Below are 22,602 nucleotides of genomic sequence, written 5' to 3' on the forward strand. Positions count from 1 at the left end.
ATAAAATATGTCATGTTGAATATTTGCATATATACTTTGATTTTTCGATTCGTATGATCGACATTCAAATACCGTTCAAATGGTTTCGAATTGTTGTTAAGATCGGGGCCTAAATGAAGCGCGAAAACAAATAATTTGACGATTGTCCGGAGGTAAAAAAAAAAACAAATAAAAACTACGTATTAGCTGACAGTACAAAATAGCTTTGTTTCTGCACGCACACGCGAGCGCACGCTTGAATTTCCGTTGAAAGAAATTATTCGCAATAAAAGGAATCATAGTGAAATGAACGTTTTACTGTCAATGCATTGTAGAAGAATGCTCGTGAAAAACGATGACATTATTTTCTCTGGCCCGTCAAAACGAATTTTTTTTCAACAGAGGCCTTTCCACAAAAAAAAAAAAACAATTCATCATTCCGTAAATCAGACTGAAACGTGTTTTCAATTCGCCAGTCAGACAACATTGTTGATCCTTTTTTAATCAAGTTTAGTTTGTGCGAAGGGGAAACAAAACCAAAACAAACATGGCAGACGTGGAGAGAGAGAGAAAAAAAACATCACATACAGAAGGTAAACTAACCACAGCGGCCCCCCCCCTACAAAAAGAACTTGATCGGCTTCGAATAAAATCGAATGTACATTGATCCCACAGTGATCTTTCTCTGCTATGTTCGCACTGAAATTTTGCAAGCCTGAAAAATGCGAAAAATGAACACCGGAAGGCATTTTTATGTGTGTGCTGTGAAAACACACACACACACACACAGACACACACACACTGTGTGTGTGTGTGTGTGTGTTTTCACAGCCCAAATAAAAATGATTCGGTGTTCTTTTTCGCATTTTGGCTTGCAAAAATTTCAGTGCGAACATAGGAGAAAGTCACTGTGGAAATGTACATTATTTTCTTCGAAGCGATAAGTTCTTTTGCTAGGGGGGGGGGGGGGGGGGGTGGCCAGTAGTTCAAGTGTAAAAATAAACAGAGCAAAGGATCAACTTCCTGTCAGTGCACGTTTGAAAAACTAAGAAGAAATGAAACACGGAGACTTTAGTACAAGTCCTCAAAAGCAGCACGACTCGGTTCCGTTTCCATGGCGACGCGGCCACGTGCGTGCGTCAGTGAGGAAAGTTCGTCATAATTTATAGATCTATAGATATATTTATATATATTTCTCTCTTTTGTTTTAGTTCAGCTGCCGTCAGTGAACGCCAAGACAAACCTATTGCATCATTTGACTTTTGTCCAATAGAAGTTGACCTGAGAATCCCCAAAGAAAAACAAGGAGCCCCGATGCTCGACGCACTTGTAAGGCTGGAGGCTCCTTCTTAATCCCGACGGGGGGGTGGGGTGGGGGGGGATCGTCCGCCGCGAATCATCGAGTCAATAAATACTCGTCACCGTCACGCGCGCGATACAATAAATACAAAAGGTCCTTCATAAATAAGAAAGGAGCGGCTGCAATGTTGCTTTTTGACCCCCCCCCCCCCCGCGACTCGCTCGCTCGCTCCCTCCCGCGGTTCAGTTGAGGAAGGCGTTGGGGGCGAGCCTCTTGTGCGGGAAGGACGGCGAGAAGTCGGGCAGCAGCGCGGGCGGCGGCGGCGGGGAGCCCCCGGCCGCGCCCTGCTGCAGGTGCGCCGGGGGCCCCCCGAAGTAGCCGGCGGGCGACAGCAGGCCCACGCCGTAGGAGTTGGCCAGGCCGCCGTTGGCCTGCTGCAGCTGCTCGGGCACGAGCGAGCCGTAGGCGGGCGCCTGTCCCAGGAAGCCGGCGGCGGCGGCGGCGGCGGACGCGGCCGGGGAGCCCCCGTTGTAGGGCAGCGAGAGGAAGGGCGAGACGTGCCAGTAGAGCGGGTTGTGCGGGGGCGGCGGCGGCGGCGGCTGGCGCTCCGGCCGCTGCAGGCCCGGGTGCAGGGCGCCGGCGTGCAGGAGCCCCCCGGCGTGCAGCTGCAGGCCGCCCCCGAGCGGGGCGAAGCGCAGGCCGCGCTTGACGGCCAGCTTGCCGCGCGACGTGGCCGAGCGGCGGCGCAGCTTGCCCGTGGTGCCGCCGATGAAGACGTCGTCGCTGCTGGGGTCCAGCATCCAGTAGTTGCCCTTGCCCGGGTCGTCGTAGTGGCGCGGCACCTTGACGAAGCACTTGTTGAGCGACAGGTTGTGGCGGATGGAGTTCTGCCAGCCCTGCTTGTGCTCGCGGTAGAACGGGAAGTTCTTCATGATGAACTCGTAGATGCCGTTGAGCGTCAGCCGCTTCTCGGGGCTCTGGCGGATGGCCATCATGATGAGCGCGTTGTAGGAGAAGGGCGGCTTCTCGGGCTTCTTGGCCGCGGCCGCCTCCGGGCCCGGCCCCGGCCCCGGCCCGTGCCCCGGCCCCGGCTCCTCCTGCCGCTCGCGCTCCGGCCCCGGCTCCGGCTCCGGCTCCGGCTCCGGGCCCGCGGCCGGCTCCTCGTCCGAGCCCGGGGAAAGCGGCGCGGCGGCGGCGGCCTCCTCGCACTTGGCGGACGGCAGCAGGAGGCTTTGGATGCTGAACGACGACGAACACCTCCCCGGCTCCTTCGCCTCCTCCATGCCGCCCCCTCCCCCCCGCCAAAAGAAAAACAACCCCCCGCAAAAAAAAAAAAAAAGTTAAGGGCAGCTGCGCGAGCCCTACTCCGACGCACCCGCACCGGCACCGCGACGACAACAACAACAAAAGTCCATTCCGCTCCCGTCCGGTCCCGTCGCGTCCTCCGCTGCCCCGGCGCCAAACTACTGAGTGACAGCCACGGGAGAAAGGCGCGCGAGGGGTTGACCGACCGACCGACCGAACGAGAGAGAGAGAGGGAGAGAGAGAGAGAGAGAAAACCAGAGACGGCGCGCACGCGCGCGCGCGCGAGCCCCAGCCAGGGAGCCAAATGAGTAATTAAGGAGCAGCTCCAGCAACATCAACTTGTCTTTTCCGCTTCTTTTTTCACCGTCTCGGTCTCGGCGTCTCCTGGCGCACCCCCGCCCCGCCCCCTTCAAAAACGACAAAAAAGTCCAACGTGCACGACGCACACGGGGGCGAGCGCCGAAGCGCGTGCGCGTGGCCCGCCCGCCTTTGTTTTCTCCGGCGCAATCATCTTGTGGGCAAACACCGCGCGCGCGCTCATGCGTGCGTTCGCTCTGGCCGGTGGACGCTGGGCGGATGGCGCCTCCTGTCGGCCGCGGTTCTCGCTGCGGCTTCTTTGGAGAGTGCTGCTCCAAGCGCGAAGCCGCCAAGGAGGCGACGTTTAGCGCGCGCGACCCCCCCCCCCCCCCCTTCTCCGAGTGCAAACATTTTGATTCATCTTGTGTTTGCCTAGCACGGACGAAAGCCGTTCCGTCCAACCGCCTCAGGGTTGGCGGTCCGGTCTTGTCGCCCGCAAGAGGAGTTGACAGCCCCTTGCAAAGCAAAACATCCCTTCTTCCATTTTCTTAAGCGCCTCTCCCCCCGGCGCCTACCGCGGCCGTCTCCGCCCCGAGCCGGTCGCCCGGCAAAGGCGGAGCCCGACGCCACTTGGCACTCGCCGACGTACTTCGTTCCGGGCGTGCGTGTTTGAGAGAAGAGCCGCGCGGGCATGGGGAGGACACGCAAACGCCACACTGAAAGGCTGCGCCCAGAACGGGACCCGCGAGGCTAACCGGCTTGCCCGCCCGCACGAAAATAGGGTCCGAGTAAATATACGTAAGTGCGTATATTTGTTTTCGGGTGGCGTTTCTCCCGAGGGCAAAGGTCGCGGCGCGGGTCGGTTCCGACTCGCGCGCGTCAGCCGGTCGGCGCCGTTTGTTTGCACTGGCCGCGCATCGTGTATGACAACAGCGCCGAAATCCAGATTACGCGCACACACAGGTCACCGTGTGCGGAATTAAATCTCCGCTCCGCTCTGCGTGTGTGACAGATGGTGTTTCTGTTTAACTGGACGCGAGCCGCCGACAAAAGCTTGCTTCGGACCCCGTCGGCGAGCGCTGCGCGCATGCGGTGGCCCCCCGAAAGGATGGGTTCCCTCCCGGCGAGCGCCTCGCCGCGACGTCCGGAGCGGGCGCCGACCGCCCCGGCCTTTTCCGAGTCGGGCGCTCCGGCTGGACGAGATGGAGCGCGAGGCCAAAGGACGGCCGCGCCGTACCCAAGTTTGCCCAACAAAGCTCGCCGATCGTCGCGAACGGGACGGTTTCGCGACCGGGCGATCCGGCGCCGGCCCGGATCGCGTGGCGTCACGTGTCTATGACCGAATTGAACCCCAAGGCTATTCTTCTCAACTGCCGATCGGTCTCGGCGTCGATCTAAACGCTCTTGGGACGTAATCCCGAGGTTTTGTCCCCATTCTTCAGACGCCACAAATCCTCTTTATTCCCGGTTTCTGTCCGAACGAACGTTCCGCCGACTGATCTGATGGTTTTGTTTTGTTTCCCTTTAGCGCGGCTCCACCTGGCGGCCGCGTAACGCAACCCCGCGCGCCTTGTATTTGAAAAGACGTTTCGCGCGGGCCGGGCGTTCGTTGAAGGCGCGCCCGAAAAGCGCCGTCTCGGACACGGCCGAATAGAAGCCGGGCCCGCTCGGTTCAAACGTGAAGGGAAAAAGACGCGAGGCTTTTTTTCCGCTCTGTTCCCCGCCAGAGCTTCCCCCGTTTGGAACGGCGCCGAGGTCGGCCGTCGTAACTTCCCGCGGAAAGGGAAGAGCCACTTTGGCGCGAAGGCGGGGCGGCTCGGCCGGGCCGTCGCGAGCGTAAGTTCGCCGGCGTCCGTCCGCTGACGCTGATCGGAAGCGGCGCGTCCTCTCGCGGGCTTCCGGGGTCGCGCCTTCATGTCGGGCTCGCCGGACTTTGGAGAATTCTTGGAAAAGTTTGCGCGGCGAGACGCGGCGGCGCCGCACGCTCGAGAGGACGCGTCGCGCCGATGGCTCGCCGGCCGAGACGACCTCGCGTGCGCCGGCCGGGTCGGGCGCGGCGAGGAACCCGCGGACGGCGAAGCTGACGCGTCATCCGCCGACATCCTCATCGGACGCGACGGCGCGGTCGCATCCTGCCGGCCGGGCGGGGCGGGCTCCCCCCCAAACTCCGAACCGAGGCCGCGCCTTTTTGCCAGCCTCTTCGGCCTCGAGAAGAGGGCCGGCTTTCCGCCGGGCCCCGCGGCCCTCCCGCCGAATTTCACTCGGCCACGTGAAACCGGCGCGAAACGTAAGCGTGACGGAGACGGGCCGCGGGCTCGGAAGCCTCGGCCTCGGTCGGGGCTCCCCGGCGACGCTTGCCGGCGACTCCGGCGGTTCGGCGGGACAAATCAAAAAGGCCACTTTTTGGCCGCCTTCACTGACTGCCGGCAATGCGGGAAATCGCACTTGCCTTCACGCGCTACGGACATGTAAGGGTTTAGGAAGTGTGTTTTGCGCCGGTCGCCCAACTGCGTCTCGTGCACCGGGGACAGAAATGGCCGGAATCCAACCTCAAAACCAAAGGGGCAAAGGTCTTATACTCTGAGGAACCGCGGCAATGGCGGGGACGGGGACTCAACCCGGTCCGCTTTCGGACCCGGGAGCGGCCGCGGCCGAGGTCCGTTCGGCCCGTCCCCCGCGACGGGGCGCCCAAAGGGAGCGGACGATCCCGGCGGGGGCCCGGCGCCGCTTCCCTCGCCGCCGCTTCCCTCGCCGCCGCTTCCCTCGCCGCCGCTTCCCTCGCCGCCGCTTCCCTCGCCGCCGCTTCCCTCGCCGCCGCCTGGTTTCGGCGCGCGAAAAAAGGTCAAACTAAGTCGGGCCGACTCGTCGCCCGCTCGGAGGTCGCGGCGAGTTTAGGGCTAAGAATAGAACCGCGTGTTCCAGGACAAACCCCCGCCCCCGCGCCGCCGGAGGCTCCGCCCACAGCACGCCACACACGTGCAACATGCGACTCCCCCCGCCGGGCTTTTCCCACACGCGCGCGGAGGCGTCGTCGGCAACGGGGGAGGGGGGGTGGGGGCCAGGTTGAGCGGCCACCGCGCCGCGGGGGCGCAAGCGTCCGTTACAAATCAAAACATTGGCTTGATTCATGGCGAGATGTTTAGCGCACACGTGCACGTGCACGTGCGCTTGCGTCGGGGGCGCTCACACACTGACCTACATTGGCGCAAGTCTGCTTGTGAATGGGCCGGCCGCGGAGACCTGACAACTTCTCTTACTTCTTCCTACTCCCCTGTGATGGTTCACATCCCTGGATGATCGTCATCCTTTCTTTCCGCTTACGCGTCCCGATGCCCCGACGCGCGTCGGAGCCTTTTCCAACGCCGGCTCAGAGTCGGACGTAAACCGCCGGAGCCGACGGCCGACGCGGGCGCCTGCCTCCTTTCCCGTCGTATCGCCGAGGACGTTTGACGGCCGGGCTACGGGGTGGCCTTTGGGAGGAAATGTCCGCGTCCCGCCCGAGGCCTTCGGCCGATGGGGGAGAAGGCGAAAAGGGCCCGTCGCGTGACGTCGGCGACGGCTTTCCCAAAGAATACGTCCTCCCCTCCGCTGCGGTATCTGATCAAATTGTGAAAAACGTTGCTTTTCCTTCGGAGAAAAAGCCAACCTTCACGGCCTTCTTTGACTGCCACTCGATCGAATGTGCTAATTGATTCCTAAAATCGGGATGACGGAAGATCAGAATTGCGAAAGCCAAACGTCCCCCCGTTCCGCCAGTCCCAAGAAAACCTTGCGAGAGATTTCCAAATCTTCCGGCTTTGTAGAATGGAGCAATCATTTGAAAGGAAGGACAAGAATCAAAGCCGTCCGAGCGCAAAGTTTTGCCCGGGCTAACGGGGATGTTGCGGCGTCCTAACCTTCCGAGGAACAGATCCGGAAACGCAAACGGACGCGCCAAAGTTACGGGACGCGATCCATCGATCGATGCAGTTTGCTTGCATTTCGCACACTGAGTAACCGAGTCGTAGCCGCGTTTCATGTTGAGAGGGACGCTGCTTTCTTTTCTTTACGCTTTGACAGTATAAATGATGCGCACTTTATATACCCCCCCCCCCCCCCCCCCCCCCCCCCGATGTTTGGTTGGGGACCGGAGGACTAAAAAAGAAAGGTGCTTCATGAGGCTTCGTTTCCCCGGAGCGCCGCGCCAGCCGCTACCCTCGTCGAAGCCGGCCGAGTCACGGGAAGCGTTGGGCGCGACGTCACGACCCGCGACGTCGCGCCCAACGCTTCCCCCCGAGCCGCGAGGGCGGCGGCCGGATTTTGTTTTGTTTTTTCCTCCGTTTGGATCGATTGGCTTTATTTGAGCGGGTCCTTCTCCGCTCGAGCGGATCCAGCGGGTCCGGGAACGTTTCGAAGAATCGCCCCGCCCCCCACCCCGGCGCAAGGGTTACGCGCGCTCGCGGGGGCCGGCGCCGCGCGGCCCTCGCGGGCCACCGTCCGGCTTTAATCCAAAGTAGATTAATGGGTCACTTTAGTCAAGTTCACGCAAGGTTCAAGGGAAGGTTCACGCAGAGTTCGGCGTGCGCGCGCGCGCACGCGAGGAGACGAGGAGGCGCGATCGCTGGGCCGGAAACGCGAGGAGGCGCGCGCGGGACTCGGCAAACGGAGAACGCCACACGAAGGCGGGCGGGCGGGCGGGCGCCTTCCGGTGCCAACGCAAACAAACAAAGCGTGCGGCGGCGCACGTGGGTTGGAGGCAAAGCGCCAAATTCAAGGCCCGTAGAAGACGGCGCGCCGGCTACGTCTGCGTGTACTCGGCTGCTGTCGTCTGACGGATTGATTTGCGTTCCTCCCTCGCTTACGATTGCAGGTCGGGGACATACAGTGAGCCAACTGGCTTCGTATTCCATAAGCGCCAGCGGAGGGCGAGTCAGCCGGCCTCCGTAAAAAACAGGTACAGCATTTGACGAGAAGTTTGGAAAAGATACCCTAAAACGAAAAGAAAAAGATACCGTGGCGCCCAAAGGGTGCAAACGTGCGTCTCCTTCCCGAGCCAAAGGGGAAAAGTCCATCCCCAAAAAGAAACGGCGCACATTTGAGTACGGACGCTTGCCCTACGAGATCTGTTTTCCGGACTTCTGTTTGGGGCGCGGCTAAAGACTCTGTTTTCTTCCTCCTCCGACGTCACCCCGTCAGTCAGCGCCGCTGTGATTTTTTTGGGACGGTTCGAGCTCGTTCAGTCAAATTTGGTTGACTTGCGGCGCAGGCGCGGGGGCCATAAAGGCTACCCGCGTATCCGTTGGAGCGGCCCGTCTCGCGGGGTGAGGCGAAAGCGCCGCCTTTTCAATTTGCCAAAGGCCAAGTGGGATCACGTCCTGACACTTGGCGTCCTAGCGCGCGAGGTGAATTTTGGACATCCCCCGTCTGGCGTCATCTTGCCGTGGCTAACCTTGAACTCGATGCCTTTGCGGCCGACCTTTGCGGCGTGACCCCCGCGGGCCCGGCTGAACTTCGGCCTTCGCCGGTCGCGTCATTGACAGCCGAGCCGTTCGCCGCGTGCCAACCGCGCTTGCGAAGATACAAGGTAAGCGGAGCCGCCTCGAGACGAAAAGAGACGATTGCGCCGCGCCGGCGGCAAGGCGTTAGGGTTTTTTCTTCTTTTTCTTCTGCCCGTCCGCCTTTCTTTCCGACGAGCGCTAGGATCTTTTCGGTATTTTGCAAGCGCCCCGCATGACCGGCGTTGGCAAAGCATCGAAACGCCGCCTTTTGGCCGTACCAAAAAAAGAGTCATGTTTTCCCGGGTCCAAATGACAGCAAGGCGCGTCGCGACGCCTTATCATCCGCAGCCCCCCCCCCAAAAAACCTTCCTGAAGCCGTTACCTGGATCCTATCCATTGAAGCGGTCCGTAACGTGAGTGCGCTTCGTTTGGTTGCCTTGAGGTGGCGCCGGCGTGTTGTGGCAAGGCGCAGAACTTTGTTTAGGTGTTTTTAGTTGACGTTCGGGGGGGAGTGGCACATTCCCACCTGCCGCACGTCGCCACAGGGTAATGCGACAGTCGCGCGGTATCGCGATATTCTAATGCGACCGATGACTTCACGATGACGGCGATAAATAGCGCAACGCATTTTTGAAAAGAAGACAGCGCATGGAAACGAGCAAACTTGCCGCAAATTGTCTTCCGCGATGGAGGGCGCGCACCCGCCGATTCCGCACCGGGAGGACCCAAAATGAGATTGACAGCCACATTGTCTGTTGCGCGCGCACACACGCCTAACGTGTGTGTACGTGCGCGCGCTCATCCTATGCGCTCAGCTGTGTGTGTGTGCGTGTGCGCATTTACACTTGGTTGAGCCTTCTGTTCAGCGCGCAGTCGCTCTCAGTGAGCTGCGTTTTTAGGTCGCAGTGTTCTTTCTGCTGCACACACACACACGCACACCCACGCGGTTACGCAGCAACGTCGGGGGAAGATGCCGCGCGCTTGGGCTGGATGGGGGTTGCGCGTGCGCGCCTAGTCCCAGAGGTCTCGTCACGCATGCGGACGCAAAGCAAGTCGGAGAGGCGGTGTGTGCGTTGGCACGTGTGTGCGCTTGCACGTGTGCGCGCATTGCCCCAGGGCTCAAAGCTTCCACTGCTGCGTAACATGTCGAGTCCTTTTAGTAATGTCACCCCGCACAAACACACACTCGCCATGTCAACATGAGCGCTGAAAAAAAAGGAAAACTTTGGACTCCCGCCAGCCAGCCACGCTTCATTCCGTCCTCGTCGTTCGCATTTGCCGGACGCAATCCGCTCGTTGCAACGATCGTCGGCATATCGTGAATGGTGCTTTACGGGTAAACCGTACGAGGCGCGAGCGACCTTCGGACCGAGCCGAAGCGGCGGCTTTACGATAGGAAGAGAAGAGAAGGTTTCCTTTGCCATCTCGGGCTTCCTTCTGCTCGGGTCGTCCGGCGTAAAAAGAAAAAAGCGCGTTGTGCTGTTTACGATCTGACTCCAGTCAAAAACGAAACCATCCGACATTGAAAAACAAAAAGGCCCCTCCGCGCCGAACGGATTTTCCGCAGCGCGTACCTTCGGGAATTTCCGTACGAGCGGACACGGCGGAAAACACGGCGGACGAACGATTGCTTATGGAAGTTGGCCGGTACAAACGCCTTCCCTATTGAAAAGGACCGGCGTGACCTCAATAGCGTAAACGACCCCTGGCGAGCACCATGTTGTGGAGTCTGGTCAAAAAGAATGGAGACGCTTTGAATCTAGTGGGATTTTCTACCTCTGCTACAGAGTGCTCTTGTTTGTATGCCGTCCACCCCGTTTACTGCCACCTAGAGTACGGGAGAATACGGTCTGAGCGCGGGGGGACGCACGCTGCTGCGGAGTACCGGCCAAAATTCCTGGCCGATATTGGCTCATGAAAAGTCACTACAGACAAACGCCGTTGTCAGATTCGGGCGGCCTAAAACGTTTCAGAAACAACAAACCAGAAGGAAGACGGGGCATTTTACTCGCCAGGAGAGCGGCCAGAGATGTTTGAGATCTCCTCGGATGAATTAAGAAAGTATTACTCTACTTCCAAATTGCGGTCTGTAGGTCACCACAACAGTTGAACTTTGTTTGGGCTAAAAGGAGACAGTTGTCGGTTAGCTCCCTCCCATTTGAATTATTTTCACTGTTTATGTGTGTGTGTCCTTCATTCATTCGTTCCCAAAAACATATTCGTTCGTTTTAACAGAGTGCAGATATTTAATCCCAGGTACTTATTTACTGCTTTTTTTCCTAATATTAAGGTAACGGAGGGTTTGGAAATAGCTGGCGATGAATGAGATTGAATGAGACTTTTTTTGTGTGCGTGTGAATTAGTTGCTTAATCACAATCTGTATTTTCATCTGCCAGAAATGGCCTCAAAAAGCCCCAATTTACAGTTCATCTCAAAATACGTTTCTGTTGGATTTCCCTCACGCGCACACAATCGTAAGAAGAAACACTCAACAAAACGTACTTGGCATGATTTGTCAACAAAACGTACTTGGCATGATTTGTCTTTCTTGTCTTTGTCTTGAACGATCCCGAAAGCGCGGCAAGGAATGACAAAAGGCGCTCGAGGAAATGACGAATTCGCTTGGACGAGACGTTTGTCGTGACGTCACGGCGATGCGTTACCACGACGACGCGTTTGCACGGTCGGCGGCTGACGCGCCTCGAGTGGGGACGTGCCGCCATCTAGCGGCGAGAAGGACAAACGGCAACCTTTACGCCCGAGCCTACGTCATCAAGAAGCGCGAGAATCTTGCTCTCGAAATCGATCGAATGTGAAAAGCACGCACGGGAGATTATTTTATTTTATAAAGAACATTTTACAAACGGTTACTTTGTGTTAAGTGACTCGTTATGACGTCGGCAAAGTGGACGCGCATGACGGTCGGGTCGTTGTTTGCGCCGTGGGGTTGAGACGTGTTTTTTTTTTAACCCTTTCTTCAGCTTCATTGACTGCATTATCGCTTGATAGGTTCTACTATTGTTCCAAATTTCTTGCAATAGGGAAAAAAAGCGTCGCCGGCATGTTTGTAGTTCTGAAGGACTACAAGGAACGGCTACTCGAGAAGCAGCGCGCCGCGCACGCTCACTCGGCCGAGTGCGAGCTGCTGTTCCTGGTGTGTGCGTTCTCTCCGTCTCTCGGCTGCGCAGATGGCGAGCGGAAGCGAGCTGCTCTCCGTCGACTTCGAAGTCTTCGGACATGTTCAAGGTTTCGCCACATTTGCGCGCATTTGGACGCGTGTCCGATGGTCGCGTTCGGGCGCGAGATTGGGCGCGCGTGCGCGACGGCCCCGCTTCTTAATTTAGCCCGCGTGCGCTGGTTTTGTCGGCAGGCGTCTGCTTCAGGATGGTGAGTGCGCCGCTGTGCCCCGCTTGACTTTTTGCCACCGCGCGTGTGACGTCACGGCTCGCTCGCCAGTACACGGAGCAGGAGGCGGCGCGGGTGGGCGTGTCCGGCTGGGTGAAGAACACCCGAAGCGGGACGGTGGTCGGCCAGCTGCAGGGACCCGCCCACGCCGTCGAGCACATGTACGTGACGCGCGCGCCACTTCCGCTTCGCTCCTTCCGCCGCCAGATGGCGCCAACACCTTGTCCGCCGCCCGCCCTTATGTGGTCGAGCCGCGCCGCCGCCGTCTGTGCGCCTGCGCCTGCGCCTGCGCGGGTTAGGGTCGCTTATCCGGCGGGGCAGACCGCTGGCTCTGCGCGTGTGCGAATAAAAGCCTCCTGCGGCGTATTAAAGGCCAGCGCTCGATTGAAAGTGTTGTGAGTATACCTAAGACTGCGTCCGTTTTTAACATTGGCACATCAAAAAGCAACTTTCAACAAACGTTTCCCTTTTTACAGGGTTTATACAGCTTGGTCTGAAACTAAAAGAACCTCAAGAATGTGTCTGAACTCACAATAAAAACCTGTCCTTCATGATTCAAATGAGTAACATAGCTACAGCTAACACAGGCGTCAAGCCAGTCAAGCCGTCCGCTCTTACCGGGCTGCCAGTCAACGAGTTGACACAACCTGTGAGTTCATACAATTAAAGGAACGTAAAAATGCGTTTACTCCGAGTACGTGATCGACCGTCGAATTCATTTCATGCCAATCGTGACGTCAAAAATATGCTTTTGTCGCGCCGGCGGCGAATGAGGGAAAAAGTGCCTTTGGCTAGAAATGTCGAATTCTCCGGTGGCGGCGGGCGGGCGCGCGCAGGACCAACGCCAGCGCCGGGGCGGGCCGGCGCGTCCGTCTGAGCCCGCCGCCTTTTAGCGCGCGCGGCTGTCCTTTCCTTTTCTTTCCCTCCGCCGAGCTGGCTTCCTGCCGGGCTCGCGAGTCAAGGGGGCTTTGTGGGGCGCCGCTGGAAAAGAATACCCCCGACACCCCCGACACCCCCGACACCCCGCCCCACACGCGCACGCATTTTTTCCCTGTGAGAAAAGTGGGACTGGGCTAAACGCGCGGGACGACTCGAAGGAAGCAAAAACAACGCGTAGGGGTGAGCATCTTGTTGCCGAGTCCAAAGGCGCTCTTTGCGTGCGCGTCGTTGACGAGCGCCGCGCCAAAGCGCGCGCCAAAGCGCTTAACGGCAGCTGTGCGCGCGCTCCAGCTGACGGACGGCCGCCAATCGCAGAGGAGAAAGTAGGCCGGCGGCCTCAAAGCCGCGCCGTTATTAAGCGTGACCCCGATCCTCGCGCGGCGTCCGTAGTGGCGCGCACGTCACAAAATGGCGAGCGGCCCCGCACAAGAAGCCTTTCGCTCGCAAATACTTTCCCCGCAGTGGATGTAACATCGCAATGATACATTCTGGAGAAATACATCCATATGCGTGTAGGACGCTCGCTTGTTGTTTTATTTGCAAGTTTGACTTTGTAACCTTCGGTAACAAATATACAGTACTGTCGGTGACTAAAAGGGCCACTTACGTTTGGCGTAAATGCCTCTTTTATTTGCGTGGGGGGTCCTTGGAAAATTTGCTCGGCGGCCCTCGCTTTCAGCCGCGCGCCGCCGCCGGCCGAAAAGGCTCCGTCGGGATCGATTCCCATACTCGGCTACGGTAAGCCGGCGATCAACAACGCAAACGGGAAGCTCCATTTGCGCAGCGGGCGTCGCTCCGAAAGATGGTGCCGGTCCGGGCGCGGTTTGGACTTTGAAGCTCCGTTGGCTTTTTGGACTCAAACGTCCTTTGTGCGAAGCGTGCGCATTTTGGCCGCCGGGCTAAGGCGCGCGTTTGCGTGTGTTCAGGAAGGCGTGGCTGAGCCAGACGGGCAGCCCGAGCAGCCGCATCGCCCGCGCGGCGTTCAGCAACCGGCGCGCGCTGGGGGCCTTGGAGACCGCCGGTTTCAGCACTCGCTACTGACGGACCGGCCGCCCGACGCCGCCTTCCCGACGCCCGCTTGCCGCCGCGCTCTCCTTCTAGCCCAATAAACCGGGCCCGAGCGCCTCTCCGCCCGCGCGACTCTTTGCGAGTTATGTCGCGGTCGAGCTCGCTCGCACGACCCCGCCCCCGCAAGGTAAAAAAAGCTCTGGAGGCGCGCTTGCCGCCGTGGGTTTGGGAGGCCTCATCGCCATGGCGGCGCTCCGTCAGCCCTCCGCCCGGTGCCGACGCCGTCTTTATCCTCCGCGCGGAGTGACTTCGCCGGAGCCGAGATCTTCGCAGCCGCCCCCCGGTGGCCAAGGCGGGCACGGCATCGCGAATGACGTCGTGGCAGGCCTTGGAGTACAGCGTTTCCTTGCAAGAATACGTCTGCAATGAATGTCTTGGGGGGGCTCGCCTCGCCTGCCTGCCTTTATTTTGGCAGTTTTTTTTAACCTATTTTTCGTTTCTTTGCCTTTTCGTCTCGTCTTTGGTGTTTTGCCCTTCGCTTTTCTCTTTCGTTTGAATCTGCCCCTCTTTCTTTGTCCCGCTTCTCTTCCTTCGCCCGTCCGGTCTCCGCCTTCCGAGCGAGGCTCGGATGTCCTCGGGTCTTCCGATATTCCAGGACTCGTGCGGTGATCCGCAAGCGGTATAAACACCTCCAAATATATCCCCCCTGCCACCCCCCCCCCGCCATATTGCCATAGCAAGGTCCCCTTTCAGCGCGAAGAACGGCGCCCTTGACCCGCCGTCTCGCTCTCCCAAGTTTGGCGTCCCGGCGCCATCGCCGTGGAAACGGGGCTCCCTCCATCCCCGATGTTTTGACAGCGACTTGCGCTCGCCGCCGGCCTACGCGCGGCGCGTGGGCTTCGACAAGGGTTGCCGAGCAACAGGTCGACGTTCAAGTTTCGACGTTAGCGCGCGCGCTGTCTGTTCTTTACATTCGTTACAGCGTTCAGAAAAGTCGCAACAGGTGACGAACAGGAAGTGATGTCACTGCTCCCGCTGAGCGAGCGACGTTGACTCTCGAATCCCGTGGCCGCAGTCGCGCACTCGGGCGCCCGTTACGTGCTCCTTCTTCTGTCTTCGTATTGGAACTTTTATATTCTTCGGGGCTTTTTACCCGGACTTTATTTTGCCCTTTTTATTTGGGGGATTCGAGTGCGCTTTGCCAAATGTAATAGAGGCTTGCGTGTCCTACAGTCCCCGAATGCATACGATCGCGTCGCCGCGAGTCCGTGGCCCTTGGGACCCCGCTCTCACGTGACCCGACGACATCGCCTCTCGTTTACGAACTTGTCCATCCTTCGCGCGGGCGGGCGGGCTGGCGGGCTGGCGGGCTGGCGGGCAGCCCCCCCCTTCCTCCCCTCTAGTCCCTCCCTCCCTTCCCGGCCGCCTCGCAGCGATTGGACTTGTAGGTGCGCTTCACTTTGATTCCGCCTTCGCCCGGGCGGGCGGCGACGCCGCAGCTTGTCGTCTCAGGCGTTCTTCCGCCTTCGTTCCGAACGCCGCGCGATCATCAGCGGCCGGCTTCGGAATCGTTCAAGAAATCGTTCAAGAGCACGGTAAAAAGACAAAAACGCACAAGGAAAAAAAAAGTGCGTTTGACATACATTCGGGTATGAAAAGTTTTCAAATCCTTACGCAAATTAAAAATCTTGGGCAAAGCTCGCATTCAATCAAATGGCCACTGTAGCGGGAGAGGAACTATTGAAAGTTCAAGTCGACTTTTGACAGGCACCTGCTGTAAAATTACTCATGACGTGGATACGTTGATTGCATTCAATTTGAAACGTGAACTATATAAAAATGTAGGTAAAATGTTTTGACACGCTGTGATTATTGCGAAGGGAAGCACGCAAGCGGGTTGTTTGGAAAAAATCCAGTTTGCCTTACGAGCGGAGTATTGCAACTGACCAATTATTTTGGAACTGAACCAGTATCCCTATGAAAAGGGCTTTTCATAGGGGCCGCCGCCGCCGCCCGACGGCGCTGCCTCGCGCGGGAATCGAGCGCATCCGCTCTGCGGTCTGCTCGGGCCAGCGGAGGCGGGGGAGGAAGAGGAGGAGGAGGAGGAAGAGGGGGAAGGCAGCTCCTGCATTGTTTTCAGCCGCACGGTCCGTCCACTGGCCCGGCCGCACGCCGCACAGCCGCACAGCCGCAACCAGCCGCCTCGAGGTGAGTCCCCGTCTCCGTCTCCGTCTCCGTCTCGGTCCTCGTCTCCGGCCCCGGCCCCGGCCCCGGCCCCGGCCCCGGCCCCGGCCCTGGCCGAGCGAACCGCGCGCTCCTCCCGCCTCAAATCACTCGAGCTCGCCCCAAAACGGCGCTGGTCAACTTGCGTAGGCCGACGAGAGCCGCCCCGTCCCCGTCCCCGTCCCCGTCCCCGTCCCCGTCCCCGTCCCCTCCCCGTCCCCGTCCCCGTCCCCTCCCCGGATGGATGTCCCGCAGGGCCCCGCCCGGGCCGGGCCGCGGGACCTCATCAACTTCAGCCCCGCTGCGGAGCAGCAGCATCTTTTTTTTTTTTAATGCCCTCCCTCCCACCGAGGAAGATGGAGGCGCGGCATGTTGTTTTCATCCGGAGGAGGATGGCGATGAAGGGTCTGGTGCAGGCGTGGTCGCGCGCGCAAGCGACCTTGCGTGCGCACAGACGCGTTTGTTTGGATCCGCCGCGAGTTGAGGCGCAGCGTCTTTTTTTTTTTGGGTGCTTGTCGTTTTGGTGCAGCCCTGCTCCCGAGTCCAGAGGCGCTCTTACGTAATCAGATCCGAGCGGAGCCGCTGCTGCTTCGCTCGCTCGCTCCCTCCCTCCCTCCTCCGCCCTTTTCTCCGGCTCGGTTTGTTTTTTTTCCTGCCCTCCCGCCTCAGCGCCGGAAGCTGGGCGTCCCCAACGCGACTTTTGACATTTGCCACGTTCACCTCGGCTTTCTTTCCACTCGTCCCTCCCCCACCTGCCGCCAAACATTTGACGGTGCGGCGGCGTCAAGTTGCCCGCGTGACTTGTTGAAAGTGTCCATCCAGCAGAAGGCGCCGCTCGCGCCTACCTCCACCGTGGGGAGTCTTTCTCATCCGGCTCGGAGCCTCGAGTTCCCCCGTAGAAGCTTTTGGGGGGAAAAGCGGGGCGCCGATGCTGCGGCTAAAGCTAGCGCGCGTTGAGCAAAAGGTGACTTTTCTCTGGCGCGGCCAAAAGGCGGCGCCTCCGCGGGAGTGTCGGCGCCCGGCGGGCGATTGGCCCAAATGCCCCCGGGCCATCGTTTGGCGGTCGGCCTGAGCTTGCAGGACGTTGCCCTTCGCCGGACGTGACTTAGTCGCTCGCTCGCTTCGTTCGGGGATCCGGATTCCGGCCTGAGCCCGCCACGGAAATCGAGCCTTCCTTTCGAGTATTTCCCTAAAAGGGATCCCACGGTGACGAATGAACAAAGCGAGTAGTTGTGCTTTTTTCACAGCTAGGAATCTTCCATTCCGCGTTTTTCCCACACCCGCGCCGGTACCAGAACTCAGTTCTGAGTAGTCATCGCTAACTGGACCGAGTACTGAGACCTCGGTGGCCAAGTTATCTTTCATCCCCCCCAAAATGAAACCTGTCAGGTTACGCGCGCATTATAAGGCGCATGCAGCGGCAGCTTTGGAGAAAAGTCAAGGCCGCTGCCCGTGTCGGACGAGGACGAGGACGAGGACGAGGACGAGGAAGGAGTTTATTTGCGTTTTCAAACGCTCGGACTATCAAACCAGAAGAAAAAAAAGCCTCTCGGTTGTTGAGCGGAGACAACTTGAACCGAGGCCCGTTAACCGCCGGCGACGCTCTCGACGGCGCGGAGGGAGAGCGCGGCCAAATGAGCTGCAGGCGGGAACCTTCTAGAAAAGGTCCGGCGGACAGCCGCTGGAGCGCCGTGTGACATCATCGGTCGGCCACACCCATGGAATGTGCGCGCACGCGCGCAGATAAGGCCGTGCTCCTTTTCTGACTGGTCCCAACAACGCAGCGTGAGTGTGCGCGGTTACGCCTCTGGGCGGGGGAGTAGCGGCGGACGGGAAATGAGCCTTTGGCCCAAAGCGGGCCTCCGCGTCCCCTCCGAAAGTGCCCTAACCCGGTCTCGCCGGGACCAAAATCAGAGGCGGATTTCCGTCTCAAAGCCGCCCCCCCCGTCCGGTACCGCCCTTCTCTCCGTCGCTCCAAACGCTCGCTGATTCCGCGCGCGCCGGCCCCGCGCGGCTCACCCGCGGCGCGGACGGATGCGAGCCGGCCCGCTCGACTCGGGGCCGCGGATTTAGTTCCCAGCTCCGGGCCGCTGCAGAGCTTTCTTTCTTCTTTCAAGCTTGTTGCGCATGAAAAAATGCTGAGAAAGTCCAGAAGGGTCTCCTTTTTTTCCTCCCCCTTGACCCCCCCCCTCCCTTTCTCCCTCCCCCGAGTGGCCCCGGGAAGGGGCCGCCACACAAATCTTGAGGGAGAGGGAAGGTTAGCGCGCCGACGCCAGGCTAACGGCGCTCGCTCGTCACGCTACGGGATCTGAGGTCCCAGACCCGGTTTTGGCCCAAAAATCAGCTGGGGCGCGCAGGAGCCTTTTTCGCGCAAGTGCAGCAGACGCCTCCCCTTGCGCGCAAAAGACGGGACGAGCCGCCGTATTGGCCGTCTTCGGTTCCCGCTCGTCGTTTCGGGAGGACGTCGTCTCGGGGGGTCGTCGCCCCGACGACGCCACCGTGGAGTCCGGCGTCCCTCGGCGGTCCGAACGGGTCGCTGACAAAATGGCGCCTCCGTCCCGCCGAGGGGAGCGACCGGACCTTTGCCGGCGTTTCCGCCAAGCGGGACGTCCGACCGGCTGCGAACGTCGCCGACGGACGCGGCCTAAGATAACCTTTGACCCCGACGTTTCGACGTTTTCGCGATGACGTCATCTCAATCCCGGAGTGGGAACGCCGCTCGTCTTGGCCCGGCTGCCGCTACGGCTCCCTCCGACCGATCGCCGCTGGAGTCTTTGGGTTTTCTTTTGTTGGCGTCACGCTAGCGGGCTAATGGCTTTCGCGGCGTCCCCGAACGCCCGGCGGGCTCCGTCCGGGAAGGGAAGCCATCGATCGGTTTGGCCCGTACGGATGACGGCGTGAAAAAAGGAGAGGGGCGAAAGCTCTGCCGCTTTTAGCGCCGGCGCCGTCGATAGATTGATCGGCGTCGCCATAGCGACGGCTAACCGCATTAGCGCTAACCCGAGTGCGCGGGAGGGCCCGGCGCTTTTCACGCGTTGTCGACGGGGCGCTTGCCGAAAAAAATCCATTTGGCTCCATAAAGCTCCCCCCCGTTTTGCGGTCCCCGCGCGCGGTACGCCTGGGGCCGGTGCCGAAGGCTGCGCGGGCCACACTAAAAAAAGAAAACCCGGAGCGAGGAACTTTTGTATTTTCTCGTATTTTTTCTTTTTGTCGGCGATCCGGCGCGCGTTGACGACCGCGGTGTGACAAGCGCACCTTTTGTAGCGTAGCTTTGTAGCGTAGCTTTGCAGCGTAGCTTCCGGCCCCACGTCCTGCGGCGTCGGCGGCCCGTATCATTTTCAACTTTCGCCGTTCATGAATACGGCGGTTCTCAAAGTGGCGTCGGCGAACCCCCGGGGGTCCGCCGCCTCACCGCTCGGGGTCGGTCGACTCCTTTGGGTTATTAATCGCCGGGGGAAAAGCAGAGCAAAAAAAAAAAGCACCAGGAGGCCAAAATATGGCACAGCGTGCGCCTGCCGTTCGGTCGCGAGCTCATCACGCCCGCCATGCGTTCGGGCCGCAGGAAGCATGACAAGCGCGACAGAAAATATGCACGTCTACAATATACAAATATGGCATAACCTACAGAAAAGATTCTAACATTTTATTTGGTGGAAAAAAAAGACGTCAATTTGGTGTGCGTTCACCGCCGAACGGCGAGCAAGATGCTTCGGCTGAATGGCGCAAGTGGCACAGTGTGGCTCGGCGCCACGGACCGGGCGCGCTCCCACGCATTGCGCGCCGGGTGCACGGTTTCCATGGAGACAGCAGCTCTCGCTCAATCCCTGTCCCACTTGGCCTCAATCCCGCATCAAGAAAATTGAGTCCGCTAGTTTGGAGCTTTTCAGTGACTTTTATTCTTTTTTTTGGGGGGCGGGGGGTGTTGAAGTAAGAGTGTGGTGATGTGAGGCAAGATTGCGGGCCCCACAAAACCAGAAAGCAGGGAGAAGGCAAAGGAGAACCGGTCGAGGGCACCTTTCGCTCTCGTCCTCGTCCTCGGCCCGGACCGTTGTGCGAGGCGCCTCCCGGTGGCCCGCCAGGGTACTGCACGTGTCAAGCCGCTCCTCGAGCGTGCGCGCGACGCGTGCGGCCGCTCGGGACCTCGCCTGACTTTTTGGGGCCTCCTTCTTGCGCCCCGCCAAAATCAGAGCAAAACCGCCATTTGCTCTCCTTCCAACATGAACCGAAATGGCCATGCTCGAGTCACGATGTAAATGTCAAATGTCAAATGTATCCTGCTCGCAAGCTGAGGAAATAGAAATGTACTATGATACTATATGTACTATAATATAAATGTACTAAGCCCGTCTGTGGCACTTTTCACAGTTGGCTTTGTTTTGCTGAGGTCAAATTCTTTGCTCACTTTTGCTCTTTGGGCTCTTGGCGCTGAAGGGAGGGCGACTCTCAACAACAAACAAAAGACAACAAACAAACACGTTTCCTTTCATCGTGTTTGTCTTGATTTTCTTGAGACGTGTGTTTAGTCGCACACACGCGCGCACGCGCACAAACGCTTCGAGCGGCGTTCCAACGTTGCGTGCAGAAACGGGATGCGGCCCAAAGGGGGCGCACTTGGCCCGTTGGTCATCCTTGCAGGCAGTACCGGCCCATCACCGCGCGGCCTCGGGTCACGTGACAGCCAATCTCACCCCGCCAATCGCACGGATCGAGAATGATTGAAAATGTTCACCCCGGTTCTTTAAGATGAGACCGAATCGTTCACGTTTCCACCGCGGCTAACGAAAATGAGGCCGCGTGGTAATCGCGGCGATAACGTGGCGGCCGCCCGCCGGCGAAAGACGGGCGGACCTTCTCCCGCCCCCCGGCGAATACCTCAAAGGACACTTCCGAGAAAGGTCAAAGTTTGTGAGCCGCCCGCCTTTGCGTCCGCAGCTTTGCCGGAGCGTCTCGGAGGAAGCCAGCCCAGAAGCCAGGAAGGCGGCCACAGCGGCGTCGGAGCGGCCATGACCTCGGTGGCGGGCGACCTGGAGCACATGGACATCCAGCAGACGTACGGCGAGGGCGTCAACAACCGCTGGGACGCCGACGACTGGGACAACGAGAACAGCTCGGCCAGGCTCTTCGAACGCTCGCGCATCAAGGCGCTCGCCGGTAAGCCCGCCCGCCCGCCTTCCGACCAGCTCGGGCTCGACGGGCGTTTTTGAGGCGTCGGGCTTAGGTGCGGGGGTTGCGGTCCCGCCGCTGCACGGAGCGCTCCGGCGGGCGAGTGGCGTGATTGTGTCTCGCGCCCCGATGGAAGGCCGCCGCGTGGCGAGTTGACGCGTTGGGCCGCCCTGCGGCATGGTCGAACTTTTTTTTAAGCCGGTCCTCCGACGACTCATTTGGGTTGTGCGGTTGGTCTTCGGGTCCTCTTGCGTGCGCGCGTCTCGCCGGGCTGAATAATTCACAGAGTGGTCAAATATGCATGAGGCCGCGTTGCCTCTTTGTGTCTCGTATCGAAAGCGGCGACGGCGCTGGTGTCGGCGCCCGTGCGGGCCCGTCCAAAAAGAGGCGCGGCTACGTTTGCGTCTCAACGCCGGCGGGCGCAAAGTTTTTCAGGGGACGTCCGGAGGACGGCGGAGATACACGCCTTTCCAAAGCGTTCCGCCCCGAGTTAACGTTTCAGCGACGGGTATGGTGACGTGACGCGAAAGGCGGCAAACGCAAGGCCCGGGAGCCGGATCCGGATCCGGAGTGTATGAATGATAAAAATGAGCTGAAAGTTGGGGTGAATGAAAAACTCCAAATGTTTCACGATTAATAGTAATGTTAGTGTTTGATGATGAATCTATTTTAAAAAAAAAGAAGGACGCATGTTTTGAATTTCAAGCCAAGTGTGAGCGTATCCGGCAAGCTCAAAGGAGTTTGACACCCCTGCGCTAAAACGTCTTCCAGCTACGTCCCACGCACCGGGAAACGCGAAACCAGCAGTCGCCGTGGAAACCGACCGGGATGAATTCCACCCAGGCAAACGTAGAGCGCCTCTTCATGTGCGTACAAGTGTGCGTGGGCGTGCGCGGTGACAGGAGGTCGTGGCAAGTTTTGAGAGGAGGCACGAACCTCCTGGGCAGGATGCGGCCGGCGCGCCCGCCGCCCCTTGTCCTCGCCGTCCGCACCCCAATGTATTTGTGCGGGGCGGGGGGTTAGCGTACGGGCGTGAAATTCGTCAGGCCGGTCGGAACGGCGGGAGCGGATGGCGGCTTCTGGCCCTTTTCGCCGAGCGCCGCGTCCTGCGCCATCAAAACCGGATTCTCGGCTTTGGAATCCAAGCCAAAACGTTGATCCGGTACGTCCGTCCGGCTCGCGGATCCCCGCGGACGGCGCCGCGGCCCGGCTTCGGAGTCCGGCGAGGAACCGGCAAAATCATACCATCGATGGCAGCGACGCAAAGACAGCAGTTGCGAGACCGGCCCTTCTCAAATAGTGGGGCGGGGCCGCCGGGTGATGCCGGTCGTGTGACCCCAGGGAAAAGGCTTTGCGTTTGTCAAGTAAACACATAGATCCGATTTTTTTTAATGCGCTTGGTTCAAATGTAACCGAGAAGCACAGCGGTAGACAAAGGTGTTGACCCAACGACTAACTGAAAATCAACCGGGAAATAAATACGCAAAGGAATCGGGCTGGGAACA

At 59.4% G+C, this 22,602-nt stretch overlaps 3 protein-coding genes across 3 annotated transcripts in view; 2 read left to right on the forward strand and 1 right to left on the reverse strand.

Moving 5' to 3' along the window:
- Positions 1 to 787: 787 nt before the first annotated feature.
- Positions 788 to 2,913, reverse strand: LOC148419714 (forkhead box protein G1-like). The gene has a single exon (XM_088421586.1). It carries the CDS (start codon positions 2,560 to 2,562, stop codon positions 1,522 to 1,524), a length of 1,041 nt encoding a protein of 346 aa, XP_088277712.1. The 5' UTR covers positions 2,563 to 2,913; the 3' UTR covers positions 788 to 1,521.
- An 8,426-nt stretch (positions 2,914 to 11,339) lies between these two features.
- acyp2 (acylphosphatase 2, muscle type) lies at positions 11,340 to 13,836 on the forward strand. Its single transcript, XM_088421107.1, has 4 exons — positions 11,340 to 11,605; positions 11,730 to 11,746; positions 11,816 to 11,925; positions 13,630 to 13,836. Exons 1-4 carry the CDS (start codon positions 11,548 to 11,550, stop codon positions 13,742 to 13,744), a joined length of 300 nt encoding a protein of 99 aa, XP_088277233.1. The 5' UTR covers positions 11,340 to 11,547; the 3' UTR covers positions 13,745 to 13,836.
- A 153-nt stretch (positions 13,837 to 13,989) lies between these two features.
- LOC148419716 (spectrin beta chain, non-erythrocytic 1-like) overlaps positions 13,990 to 22,602 on the forward strand; it is a 36,314-nt gene continuing 27,701 nt past the window's right edge. The window contains exons 1-2 of the mRNA XM_088421105.1: positions 13,990 to 15,919; positions 20,867 to 21,085. Coding sequence (XP_088277231.1) covers positions 20,938 to 21,085 — 148 coding nt within the window. The 5' untranslated portion in view covers positions 13,990 to 15,919; positions 20,867 to 20,937. The remainder of the gene's footprint in view (positions 15,920 to 20,866; positions 21,086 to 22,602) is intronic.

The sequence above is a fragment of the Hippichthys cyanospilos genome, chromosome 8 (assembly GCF_059441005.1).
Source record: "Hippichthys cyanospilos isolate Australia breed blue-spotted pipefish chromosome 8, RoL_Hcya_1.0, whole genome shotgun sequence".
Taxonomy (NCBI): domain Eukaryota; kingdom Metazoa; phylum Chordata; class Actinopteri; order Syngnathiformes; family Syngnathidae; genus Hippichthys; species Hippichthys cyanospilos.